We start from the raw sequence: 13,549 nt of genomic DNA, 5'->3' as shown, positions 1-13,549 counted from the left end.
CAAAAATTACTCGTTCCAACTTATTTCTTTACTTTAACAATGAATTTGGTGAGCCTGCATGGACAGATGTTTTGAGCTACAGTTTTCAGTCTGATGGATTTATCTGATAAATGATCAAAATAAACAAATCAACATAGAGGACTTGTGCTTTGAATCACTTTTCTTTTTATTGATCTTTCACAACAACATCAATGTGCAAAACATAACTTAGAGCTTCACACATCAGATTTTTTAAGTTATTTTTTATATTATTAGATGGTGACAGTGGAGACAGACAGGAAATGCAGGGAGAGAGTAAGAGGAATGGTCCAGCCAGCCGGGAGTCAAACTGTGGACTCCTTGCTCAGGGCGTTTAAGCCCATGTGGTGTGTGCCCTAACCAATTGGCCATCAAGTTACCTCACATCGGATTTTTGTTGATATTCTGTTTGCTTTTGTTTAGCAAAATGCAAATTATTAACAGCCAGGACATACTGCAGGTACACATGTAAAACTAGTTTCTTTCTCCAACATGTATGTTTATATTGATACATTCACAGTCAGAAACACCCATCTTCCTCTACATCTCCAGAATGCAGGTGCGATACAACAGATTTACGTGTAATGAGCTAGAAGTCGACACAGCGGCCCTTTCTCTCCCAGTCTCCATAGCGGGTGGGTTCTGGTCCACGAGGGCCCCCCTTCTCCTTGGTTACAGGGTTCACGTCATCAGGGAACTCTGGGAAAATATTAAATTTGAAAAATGGTGCTTCAGTTCAGATGGCTTACCTTCTTTAAACCAGTGGTTCTCAAACTTTTCCCCCATAAAGGACCCTAAACTGACACCAATTAGACCACAGACCTTCATCTGATAAGATTTTTGCTTTTCTTCCTCTTTTGTTTTATTACAAAAAGTGTTTAAAACCCATGACCAAAATACATTCTGAAATATGGTGAAAATAAATGATTCCCCTTTTTTCTTGGACCCCTCAAGGACCCCTGGGTGTCCCCAGACCCCACTTTGAGAACCATGGCTTTAAAACACACAGTGTCCAGTTTATTAGCTCCAAGATGAAACTAATGCATTCAGCTCTAACACTAAGCCTTCACAATCATTTCTGTACTCAATGTCCACTAGCTTCTTCCTGAGATTTCAACCACATTGGCAAAGCCTTCCTACGCTGATAGCAACTTCTGAAGTTCAATGCTGTCACATAACTGAGAAAATGAAAAACTGTGAAATGTGGTTGAAAGTTATGGTAAATACTAATAAGTAGACCTTGGGAGGTCTTAGTCTGACGTTAAGTTTTAACAAAATATAATTAATTACATATAATAATGAATTGTCTTTTGTCTATTTAAGTTCTACAGCCACAACCAGACCAAACAAACAAAGACACAGTCTCCTGCTGCAACATTCTCACTTTCAAGAACATCTCTGCTCTTCTCCTCGGGGTTGTCAAACCGACCCTGCGGGGTTTTAGCTTTCTTCAGCGGCTTCTTGTCCTTCGCCGCTCCGCTAGCTGCTCGTGAAGACCCTGAGGAGGACAGACAGAGGGACATGAGAGACCTCCAGCCTAATTTAACACGCTACGGTGTGAAACATGAGTAAAAAAACGAGAGCAACAGCTTTAGGCTTTAGACATGAAGACATGAAGCCCATGAGCAGTGGCCGAGGTTCGGTTAGCTAACCTGTGAAGACCCGGTCCAGCGTTAGACCCGGAGAGACGACGTGTCTTCTGGCTGAAGCACAGATGCTCCGCAGAACAGACATGTCTGCAGCTCAAACACAAGCACAAACACTTTAAGTCTGCACTGCTCGGACACTTACACAAGGATGCTGTTGTTGTTTGTCGAGCTTCATTTACGCAGTTTGCGTCATCACCCTGCGACGGAAAATATAGCGTAACGCGGTAGTGCAATGTTTATTACACGCCACTAGAGGGAGACACAGTACTGCAAATCAGCTTTGATCTGTACCACGACTATAATAATAATAATAATAATAATAATAATACATTTTTATTTAATTTAAAAAATATAATAAATAAATATATTTTATTATATTACATTTTATTATTACTATTATCATTATTATTAGGTTCATTATTGTTATGTTTCTGTACTTTCTTCATAACTATATAGACTTATGTGTAGAAGCTCGACATGTTCTGGTCATCTACTTCTACTGTTAACTATTTGTTATGTAAATAATGATTTAAAACTGATATAAAAGGGTTAGTTCCTACTTCTGCTCTCAAACAGCCTCAGTTCTTCATGCCAGGGATCCACCAAATGATAGAAACTTTCCTCTGAGACTCTGCTCTATGTTGACATGATGCATCACATCATTTCTGCAGATTTGTCAGCTTCACATTCATGCTGCCTATCTCCTGTTCTACCACATCCCAAAGGTGTTCTTACGGTCACTCAGACTCAGGCTTTCTGTCAGCTCCAACCAGTCTGTCCATTCTTCCATGACCTCTCAACACAGAGCTGCTGCTCACTGGGTGCTTTTTGTTTTGGCTTCATTCTGAGTAACAACTCTAGAGAAAATCTAGGAGTGTTAAAATGAATATGAACTGAAGCTCCTCACCTGTATCTGCAGGATTTGATGCACTGAACTGCTGCCACATGATTGGCTGATTGGATAATTGCATGAATAAGCAGGTGTACAGGGGGTGAGTGTAGAGGAGTTTGACAGTTTTGCTGCAGCAACTGCAATGACTTCACTTTATAAAGAACAACCTTCTGTGCACTGAAACTTAAAAATAATGAGGTGTTTATTGTTGGTCTGGTTTGGTTACAAAAAAGTGCTACTTTATCTTTAGCATAATTTATCACACCTCTCCTTAACAGTGACTGAAAATCTTATTGATATAGTTCAGATGATATCATGTCATGTCTGGGTGTGTAGGTACAGAGTTAAAGTCATGGCTAAGCGGCCAACTCCATTGGCCGAAAAATTAAGCAACAATGGAACTTCCATAAACTGCAGTTCCACTAATGACCACTAGCTCCAACAGTGAGTCAATCCCCGTAGACTCCCATGTTAAAATGTCCAACTTTACAGCAGAAATAAACATGTTTACAGCCTGGTACAAAAACAGTTTTGGTCTCTGTAGCTACTTTCCTTCTTAATGACAACTGTTATATAACTCACATGTATACATTTTATTAAGGTGTAAAGTTATGTACAATTGAGGGCGTGGCCTCTCTGAGAGAAAGAGGCCCCACCTCTTTGCCCATTTTTGGATTAGCTGAGAGTTAGGGGCGGAGTCAGACACTGGCAAGATGTCAACGGTGGAACAGCTCACTCTGAACTTCAAAACTGCTCTTCAGAAACCTATGAGTGATGTCACAGAAGTTAGAGCCATCTTTATTTACAGTCTATGGTCAGGATGTGGTTAGCCTAGCTTAGCATTAATACTGGAAGCAGAGGCAACAGCTAGCCTGACTTTGGAAGGTTTCCAAGGTTTGGAAATATTGTATTGTGTGCATTGGGTACAATGATGTATTGTATATCATCATTTATAACTGTACTCAGACAGAAATGTTGTCCCTCTTTTATCCACCTAAATTTAAAGCCAAGTCCACAACCTGTCTGTCCTTCAGTGGCAGCTACAGCTCTGACTGTACATGAACTCCACTGGTGCATTTTCAGCTGCATCAGTCTGGCAGCATCACCTCCTACAAACCTGTGCTGGAATGAATCCTCCACAGTCTGGAGCTTCTCGTAGCCCCAAAGAGCACACCATATTAAATCTGCTACAATGCTACAGACACCAGTCCTAATTAACAGGGAATTTATTTTATGGAGCACGTTGAGGCAGCGCATGTTGATTTATTGAAAATTAAAGACCGAGCTGCTTCAGTAACGTGGTTTGCTTTGCGCCTGTGTAAATGAAGAAGAAATGAGTGGAGCACTTAGAGAGTTCAGAGCTGCAGCTGACTTTAGCTCTTCCATGACAAAGTGTGCACTGAAAATGAGGAATACGCAGATGAAGTGCAGCTTTGAGTTCAGATTATTTTGTCTGACAGTAAACACCATCATTCTTTTGGTTTTTCTGTGTACATACACACCAGGGCCCTGAACAGCTCTTGGCTCTGAGGTGACACTTTCAGTACAACAAGAAGAGAGGCACAGTGCCTCAGAAAGACAAACACAAGGGCAAGCCTGGTGGTTCATCTGGAGCTGGTGCCATGTACTAAGGCTGGGTCCTTGCTGCAGCAGCCAGGGTTCGGGTCCGGCCTGAATGCTGCTGCGTGTCATTCCCTTTCTCTCTCTCCCCTGACTTTCCTGTCCGTCTCTACTGTTGCTGTAGAAATAAAGCAGAAATGCCAAAAGTGCCAGAAGTGTCACAAACTGAGATCTGAAATTTCTCTTTGTATCTCTGATTTTTCAGTGTATCTGTTAAATGAGCAACTCTCCCATTTCCATCCACCGATGAAAAGCACAAGATGTGGTTGAAAGCTCTGGAAATATCTGATAAGTTGACTGAGGTCAAGAATGAACTTTAACACTCCACAGCAGCCAAAGGGATCTGGTGTCATATGTGACAGTATGTGCATGTACTGTATGATAACAGTCATGTGGACACACAGTAGTATGTGTTAAATATAAGTAATTGATGCGCTGGGCGCTACTCCACGGCCTCCGTGTTGAACCTGCTGCAGGGATTTGCTCCCATTCAGACACCAGAGCATCAGTGAGGTCCAGCCCTGATGCTGGTGATGAGGTGATGTCTGGCTAACAGGTGCTGGATGGGTTGAGGTCTGGGATCTGTGAGGACCAGTCCAGTTCTTCCAAGCCAAAGTGAGAGAAGCATTTCTTTATGGAGCTGCTTTGTGCACAAACTGCTGACACAACATTGGTGCTGGAGACGCACTAACATTTGTCTTTATTGAACTGAAAGTGCCAAGAAAAGATCAAGAAAATGTAGACAAAAGTATATGGACAGAGGACAGTTTTTATGGTTCACTGGTCTGATTGAAATACTAAGAAGAAGAGAAAAACTCTGTGCTGGTGAGTGTGTTTCTCAACTTGCTTTACCTTTATCAGCTCCAGTGACCATGCTTCCTCCCCAGGGTAAAATGGTGTGTGTGTGTGTGTGTGTGTGTGTGTGTGTGTGTGTGTGTGGGAGGAATTCCAGGAGGTTTCATTGCAGCTCAGCTCCAGCGGCTCAGTGCTGATATTTCTGAGTGGATGATGAAATTCTCCTTTACATTCCTCTTCAAGCTTTTAGAAAGCAGTCCTGGAGAATATCACATCACACACACAGACACACATACACGCACACACACACACACACACACACACACGCACGCACACACACACACACACACACACACACGCACGCACACACACACACACACACACACACACGCACGCACACACACACACACACACACACACACGCACGCACACACACACACACACACACACACACGCACGCACACACACACACACACACACACACACGCACGCACACGCACACGCACACGCACACACACACACACACACACTGCCAAACAGTTGGCTCAGCATGCACTGCCAACTCCAATACACACCCAAAAATTCTTGGATAAAAAAATGCAAAAATACATTCAAAACTCATATCTTGATTTACAAAATCTCTTCATGTAGCCTTGACCCATATCTGGGAATATACTGTGAGAGCTGATAAACGTGATGATCAGTTGAAACAAAAATGTGCGTCCATGATTAAACGTTAAAAGCATTTTGTACAAACGAGCCCAAACATCCAGCATCATGTTCAGCCCCTCATGACACCACCTTTCTACACCCACGCAAAAGGCCAAACAGTGGGAGGCGTAAATAACATGTTGGTGGATTTCTCCATCTTTACTTTTGACACATTATCCCCAAAAGATCTCTTCTTATAATTCATTGTCTATTTTATCTCACTACTATTTTATTTCATGTATTGTCTTGTTTTTCCTTTGTTAAATTAATTGATTCAATTTGTGTTTCATTTATTTTTGTGACTTTTGATGACTGTGATTTAGTTCCTTTTTTTTATGTTTATCACATTTACTTTGTAGTTTTAACCATGAAAAACTAGCTGCTGTGCCTCCATTAAAACTATTAGGTCCATGTGCTGATCACTATTTCATTTAGGAACATTTTCTGAGTGTTCCCAAAAAAAGCTCAAAGAATAAAAATAGTGAAAAAACAAAAAAACAAAACTCTCAGGATCAGGCTAAAGCAGCTGGAATCAGTACTGATCCCGTCTGATCACAGTTTTATCTAATAAGAATGTGAGAGGAGTCTCCAATAGTGATGAACCTAACGGGAATTATCAGCTGAATCTGCAGCTCTCCTCTGCTTTATGGAGCTTCATAGTGAGTTCCAGCTCATTGTTTATCCAGACACGACTTTACTGCTCTGGTTCGCCTTCACCGCTCTCTCTCGCCATTTTCAGCTGCAGCAGCAGCAGCAGCTGTTTTCATAACTGTCCCTGTCCACTACCTGCAGCAGACAGACAGTCAGAGAACAGCTGGTGAACATACTGGAGCATTCGGCAGCTAAAGAGGAGCTGGTGGAGACCAAACACGGAGCTAGAAGAGAGGGGACACTGGACGGAGATTCATCAACTCCACACTGATGGTGCTGCACCTCTGTAACTGCTGGATGTGGAAGAAAAACAACTGTCATACTGGTTTACTTTCACCTGTGGTTGAATATTAATCTATAGTTACGTTATAGACACATGTTGCTTATTGTCATTATTTTTTGATGTGTAGAATGTTTCTAACCAGGTGTGTGGTTGATGAAGATCCACGACTGCACAGCATCAGAGAAAAAAATAATTGTGATGGGAACAAGAAGCAATGGACTGATTCTACTGTTTTACTTTAAGTGACAAAATATATAGTTGCATGAAAATGAACACGAGTTACAAATGTGTTTCCACTGAGACAAATGAAAATTGAATTTGGCTGCAAAATTGAGAAGATACAGTAAATAAGGGCTGAAAGTAAGGATTTTCATTATCCATGAATCAGCCAACTGATTTTCAGTTATGCAATAAATCATTTTGTTCATAAAATGGCAATAAATACTGAAAAAAAAACCTGTTACATGTCCAAGGTGACGTGTTCAAATGTTTTGTTTTGTCTGACAAACAGTACACACCCTGAATATATGTGATATGTGACATATGACAAAGAAAAGCATCAAATTCTCAAACTTGAGAAGCTGGAAGCTGCAAATATTTGACATTTTTGTTTACAAATGACAAAACTGATGAAGCACTTATCAAAATATTTGCTTATAAACTTTCCTATTCAATTAATCGACTAATTGTTACAGCTGCATACTAAAGACATTTTCATTTACTTATTATCAACTCTGCAGAAAGACACATTAATTCAGAATATATTATTGTCATCAGTACAGGTAGAAACAGATGTTATGTTTCTATACTCATTTACTTAGCATGTGCACTCTAGCATGATGCACACGCACACACGCGTACACACACACACACACACACACAGACACACACACACACACACACAGACACACACACACACACACACAGACACACACACACACACACACAGACACACACACACACACACACAGACACACACACACACACACACACACACACACAAAGGTCAGATAAGATAATAAAAGCCCTGTGGACTGATGACTGGTCTCTGTTTGTGGTTGGTCAGTTTGTTTGATCTCAGCCTCACATTCAGCAGAGAGAGAGAGAGAGAGAGAGAGAGAGGAGAGAGATTCAGTTTGTAAGACATTGGTACAAAAATAAGAGATGAGGAAATGTGAAATGTGCTAAGCTGTGGTCAAAAGTTAAATGTAGCTGCAAAGTGCCATTAAATTCTCCTCTGATCAGAGGCTTTATGCCTAAATTATAAAATGGTCAAACACACAGATGTCCTCTTCATTCTCATGTGGTGGATAATATGTTCAAATTCGTACAAAGGTGCTAAGACAAGTGCTGTAATTTTGCAGTTAAAGGTCCATTAACATGGCAGATAAATACAGACACTGATGCAGACATCAAATATGAAAATATGCTGTTTATGAAACATCAAGTCTCTTATAGGGAAACTATAATACAACAACTCAGTCCTGGTCCTTTGAGGAGCACTGTTCATCCCAGAGTATCAGTCCAGCAGGCCGCTCTGTGCAGGGCTGAAGCAAGGTTTCAGTCCAGGGCTCTGCAGGGTCCACATCAGACTGTGGACACCCTCGTTAGATGGGGTAGTGCTGAGTGAGCCCATGAGAAGCATGTTAGCTGTTAGCTGCAGCAGAGTGTGTCTGACAGAGAGTGGGTGATAATAAGAGCAGGGAGGTGACCTGATAACCAGCATCTATCAAACCGTGTCCTGCACCGGGGGCCACCTCTGCACGGTGCCCCGCAGCGGGCTGCCGCCGCCGCCGCTGTCTCTGCCCTCCAGCAGTCGCTCGGTACCGGCGCAGGTACCAGCTGCAGGCCGTGTGTTGGCTCTACTCGCAGGCCGACACGCTGCTGATCTTGGCGGTGTTCTCGGTCCAGGGCTGCAGGTTCTGCAGGGCGAACAGAGAGCTGTTCTGCAGGCACAGCGGGTCCGGGGTCACCGGCTGGTTGATGGTCTTCTGGAAGGCCTCCTGCTGCAGCTGCATGAGGATCCGATTGGCCTGCTGCCGCTCCGCCTCCCGCTCCTCCGCCGTCTGCCGCCTGCAACAGCGACAAGGAAACACCGCGGACTCACACATGCAGCAAACAGACCACGGTGTCTACAGCTTCATCAAACGGAGTCATTATAAATTACTTAAGCTATATAAAAACAAATCACTCAGAAGATTATAACCAGAGCTTTATGTTGCACGCAGAATTTACCGTATAGTCTATATAGACACCAACAGGTTATATATATAACCTCTCTCTCTATATATAGATGTGTCCTCATCTTGCCTCAATTTGTGCGTTCGTCACTTTTTAATCCAGCCATCTAGCCTATAATTTATTACAAAATCGAAAGCTTTATTATTGTCACTGAAAAATAAAATTGGTAGCCTTATATAAAAACAGCAATAGCATAATAAAACAAGCAGCTTTAGGATTAGCTTTAGGTACACAGTCCAGTAAGTAGATATCATTTCATTCATTTTCATTTTATTTTTCAAAGATTTCTTTCATTGTTAAAAGCATTTTCTGCCTTTCTTTACTGTCACATTAACAATTATTATTTCTGCATAACATAGAAATAGACTAAATAATATTCATTTAGGCCTAAAATCCTTTTTCACGGTCCGAAGGATTCTTATTTACTGCCCGGTGTTTTTGCCTTGATTTGTTTATGTCCACATTTTGTTTTCATTGCCTTTTATTACCGAGGAGGAGGAGATGTTTTCACCCGTGTCTGTCTGTCTGTCTGTCAGCAGGATTACACACCGACCTTGCTGTAGAGATGCGGCATGGACCAGACAAAAATACTATTCATACAGTGAATTTGACATTGGCCGGGGCGGAGGTCTGCGCTCTTCTAGTTTATAAATAACTCTGAAACAACGAAGAATCTCAACAAAATAAAGATGATGACGCGATATGTTTAGTGCTTTTTATCAATGCAAATGTTTTCTTTAGGGCTGCTGGCCTACTGTGATTTACATCAAAACTTGATGTTTTATTTATGGAAGGTGCTAAGAATTATCACTGATCATTTTAAATATGGGCCTATTTGTATAACACACCCACATAGGTCTATACGTCCACTTCTTTAAATAAAATGCTGGGGTTCTTTCTTTTAATCGTCGTCTATTTTAACATTTCTTTCACCGTGACTTTTTAATAAATGATTTGCCAGAAAAATAATAGTGTTAAGCAAACAAATAAGAATATATCTTCTTTTTCTTTTTTTAAACAACGATGATGTTTATTTTCTTTCTTTTCTCACGGAATCGTGGAGGTTCTTCCTATTTGAAGCTTTTTTACTGTGAAATTTTTAAAGATGTACAATAACCTGGTTAAATTTAAAGGAGCAGAGTCTCTTTATATCAAGACCCATTCACACAGATTGCATTTTAAGAGTTTTGGCTTTTTTACATACTCAGTTTTCTTCAGTGCACCAGGCTCAGACTGATGCACTTCAATACAACAGTCCTGCAGTAAATCCTCCTTTCATGGTGTTTCTATTATTTTGTCCAACCCATTAATATCCCTGCTAAACAACAGAAACACTTCTCTGTATAATGCACAGCACCATGAACTCCAGCCTGCAGATTGAGCACAGCTGAACATTAGTACTGAGTACTGCTGGACTGTTGTATTAGACTGCATTAGTTTGACCTAATAACCTGGACACTGAGTGCTTATTGCTTATCTTTTATTATGATTTATTGTGAAAGTGTATTGAACTGCAGATAAGACTACATAAGAAGATGGCTACTGTGGTGGGAGGGAAGCTAATGATAAAAACGCCATTACTTATACAGTAAGTATAAAACCTTCATACTGGGCTCCTAGCAATACCAGTCAATTTAAACAGTCTTTAACAGTTTTTCAAGTTTGGTCTAATGGGACCTCCTGACCCTTTAACATCCACTGGAGGACCTCTAACCTCCCTTAGGACCAAGAGGACCTCCAGCCTCCATGAAAAAAAGTTGTTCAGGCTTCAAAAATACTCTTAGCTCACCATCTGCTGTGAGTGATGAAACAAGGAAAACAAACAATGTCTTGTCAAATGAAGGATGGTTTCACCTCCATTTGGTGCGTCTGTTTTGGAACCAGGTTTTGACCTGAGCATCAGTCATCTTCAGGGCTTTGGCCAGAGCTGCCCGCTCAGCTGACGCCAGGTACTTCTGCCGGTGGAACCGTTTCTCCAGCTCACAGATCTGCAGGCGGGTGAAGGACGTCCGAGGCTTCTTCTTCTTAGGAGGCGTCCGGTTCTGGTAGGGATGACCTACACGACGTGTTACAGTGAGGGGTGAGAGGGACACTGGACAGGACAGAACAAGACAGGATAGGACAGGACAGGACAGGACAGGACAGGACAGAATAGGATAGGACAGGTCAAAGGGCAGAGAAGTACAGGACAGGTTAAAGCAGGGTGTGCAGGGCAGATAGACCGAAAACAAGCAGAGAGCACTGATGGAGCAGCAGCAGCAGAGCATGAACATTATACAAGATACAGCTCTTAAAGAATGACACAGTTCATATTTAATCTTAAAATGTAAGTATGAACAGAGCTGCAACATAAACAACATGTCTATTCCCTTATTGTCCTTTAAACAACAGTTTATGCAAGAGCCACACTGTTAAATATTTATAATAATTTTACACCATGACACCTTTGGAGAACTTTGTGTGTTTTCCATTTATTTATTTTTATGCCATAACAATAGACTCCTTGGTGAACTTTTGGAGAACTTGATCTGTTTTGAAGTTTAATATATGCATGTAAATATGTAAATATTAAAATACTTTCTTTTCGTATTTATGCCATAACCAAAGAACCCTTGGAGAACCTGTGGGTATATATGTTGAATCCATATTCAAACACCGTTGGAGAACTTGTTTCCTGCCTGAGTGAAATTTTGATAAAATAATATATCACAATATTTTTGCAGCCAACAATGTTGGGACAAAACAAGTCAGTCAAGTCTTCAGTTGTAAATATGCTGAAGTTTAAATTGAATGGGGTTCAGGGTGAATGTAATGCAGCAGCTAAAGAAACAGAAGAAGAAGAGTTACAGTTACACAGCTCACATTCTTTATGACACACAAAATAAACACCACACTGTAAAATGTCAGACAAAATATTTACAGAATAACAGCAATGATAATAATATTAATCATAATCATAATCATCATAATAGGCCCTAATAACAATAATGTGCTTCAGTCTCCAATATCTTTCTAAATTTTAAATTTAGCCATTTTCTCTTTGTAATAAAAAACTGTTGACACAAAAACTTACAATAAACTTTTTTTTCACGTTAACATTTCAAAACAGACATTTTGAGAGGGTGAAAGGCAAAGATCAAGAAGTAAAACTGCCATAAAAGAGAAATTGTAAAGACGTTGACAGACTGAAAGCATCTTTACACGGGGACCTAATAATCACGGACTGAATAATAGCCTAGACGTCATCATTTATGAGTTATTGATCACTTATTTAATTGTGAAGTGAAATTCTCTGTGTGTTTTTGCTTTGAACCTAGTGAAATGATTTAGGACAAAAAGCTGAGGCCTCTATTGTATTTTTTTTTTCTTCTAGACAATAAATTTTGGCCTTTTAAAAATAGTTTTATAGGAGGATTTTTTTTTTCATTTTACACAGCCTACCTGTGAAGCGGTCTTTGGTGTAGCGTCGGTTGCTCTCCATCCAGGGGAAGGTGAGCGCGGTCAGGTTGTTCATGGTCCCGCTCATCGGCGGCATGGAGGAGTTCCCGCCGTTCAGAGGCCGGTGTGCAGGGACGCGGATGACCCCGGCGGCGTTCACACTAGTTCCGTTCACATTCACGCCCATGTTCATGTGATAAGCCCCGCCAAGGGAAGCCATCCCGCACGAGCTGCTGCCGGTGCCGCTATATCCGGTGTTACCGCACGCGAAGCCGCCGCCGTTCCCGCAGCCGCTCGCGCCGCCGCTGTAAGCTGGGTGTCCGTAGTCCGGCTCGTGCATCCTCGCTCCCAGCATGCAGCTCTGCTCCACGTTACTGAGGATCTGATCGATGCCGAAGCTGATGGGCTCCACGTGCGCGTGCTGCTGCAAATGCGCCCCCAGTATCCCGATGTGGTCCATGGCCTCCGCAAGCTCCCCCCGGCTCCGGCGCGAGGAACACTGTCTGCTCCACGCGCCGCTCCCTGGACTCTTCTTCTGCGCGAGCTCCGGTCGTTATCTAGTGGGCGCAGAGGTGTGTGTGCACATAGAGAAGAGCAAGGCTGGACTGCACCCCCTCCCCAACCCGCCACTGCACTGCCCACTCAATGCTTCTCCGGCCATCCTCCCCCCTCGTCCTCCCACCCCCAATGGGAGGATATCAATCAAAGTGCCAAATAGACAGCGCGAGACTAAGACCCGATTTTAGGCCTAAAGACTCGCTGCGCGAGCTCTGGTGCACTTCATAAAACACTGATTAACAGGTGGACAAGATCAATGACACACACACACACACACACACACACACACAAACCATTGCTCAGCTTTAGTTTAACACCTCCAACAAGCGTCTCCGCTGATCCTCGGTCAGTCGGTCGGTTCTCTGTTGACAATGGTTTCTCTGCTATCAGAGCTCGTTACTCCGTCCAGAATATCTGGGTTATTATAGGAGGACAATTTCTGAAGTTATTTTTTTCCATTTTTTTTGTTGAAGGTTTCTGACACGATGAATTTCAACAAACAATTTCAATGTAAAAGTGTCAATGTAAATGACCGACCGAAGTTTTTCTCCAACGATCTTTCTATGAGCGTTATTACCATCAAATATCAATAAATCATTTTAACCATGTATGGATTAGAGGACCGGGGGCTTGGGTGGGATGTCCCGATCAAGTCTTTATTTTTGTCTCCCAACATTTAGCCTACTATTGAGT

At 41.9% G+C, this 13,549-nt stretch overlaps 2 protein-coding genes across 3 annotated transcripts; both read right to left on the bottom strand.

The window, feature by feature from the left end:
• Positions 1-149: 149 nt before the first annotated feature.
• Positions 150-1,850, bottom strand: sdhaf4 (succinate dehydrogenase complex assembly factor 4). The gene is made up of 3 exons (XM_022743902.1): positions 1,671-1,850; positions 1,403-1,516; positions 150-717 (listed from the first exon to the last, which is right to left on the bottom strand). The coding sequence occupies exons 1-3, from the start codon at positions 1,750-1,752 to the stop codon at positions 608-610; spliced, it is 306 nt and encodes a 101-aa protein (XP_022599623.1). The 5' UTR covers positions 1,753-1,850; the 3' UTR covers positions 150-607.
• A 5,709-nt stretch (positions 1,851-7,559) lies between these two features.
• tlx1 (T-cell leukemia homeobox 1) lies at positions 7,560-12,864 on the bottom strand. Of its 2 annotated transcripts, none has more exons than XM_022743907.1 (3): positions 12,302-12,864; positions 10,715-10,952; positions 7,560-8,692 (listed from the first exon to the last, which is right to left on the bottom strand). In XM_022743907.1, exons 1-3 carry the CDS (start codon positions 12,756-12,758, stop codon positions 8,482-8,484), a joined length of 906 nt encoding a protein of 301 aa, XP_022599628.1. In that variant the 5' UTR covers positions 12,759-12,864; the 3' UTR covers positions 7,560-8,481. The 2 variants fall into 2 exon arrangements, with proteins under 2 accessions (XP_022599628.1, XP_022599629.1); XM_022743908.1 differs by having other exon boundaries at positions 10,715-10,916.
• Positions 12,865-13,549: the final 685 nt, after the last annotated feature.

Source organism: Seriola dumerili, unplaced genomic scaffold (genome assembly GCF_002260705.1).
Source record: "Seriola dumerili isolate Sdu_G_001 unplaced genomic scaffold, Sdu_1.0 BDQW01000073.1, whole genome shotgun sequence".
Lineage (NCBI taxonomy): Eukaryota > Metazoa > Chordata > Actinopteri > Carangiformes > Carangidae > Seriola > Seriola dumerili.
The sequence above is the reverse complement of the archived record's forward strand: the minus strand, read 5'-3'. Positions and strand labels throughout refer to the sequence as shown.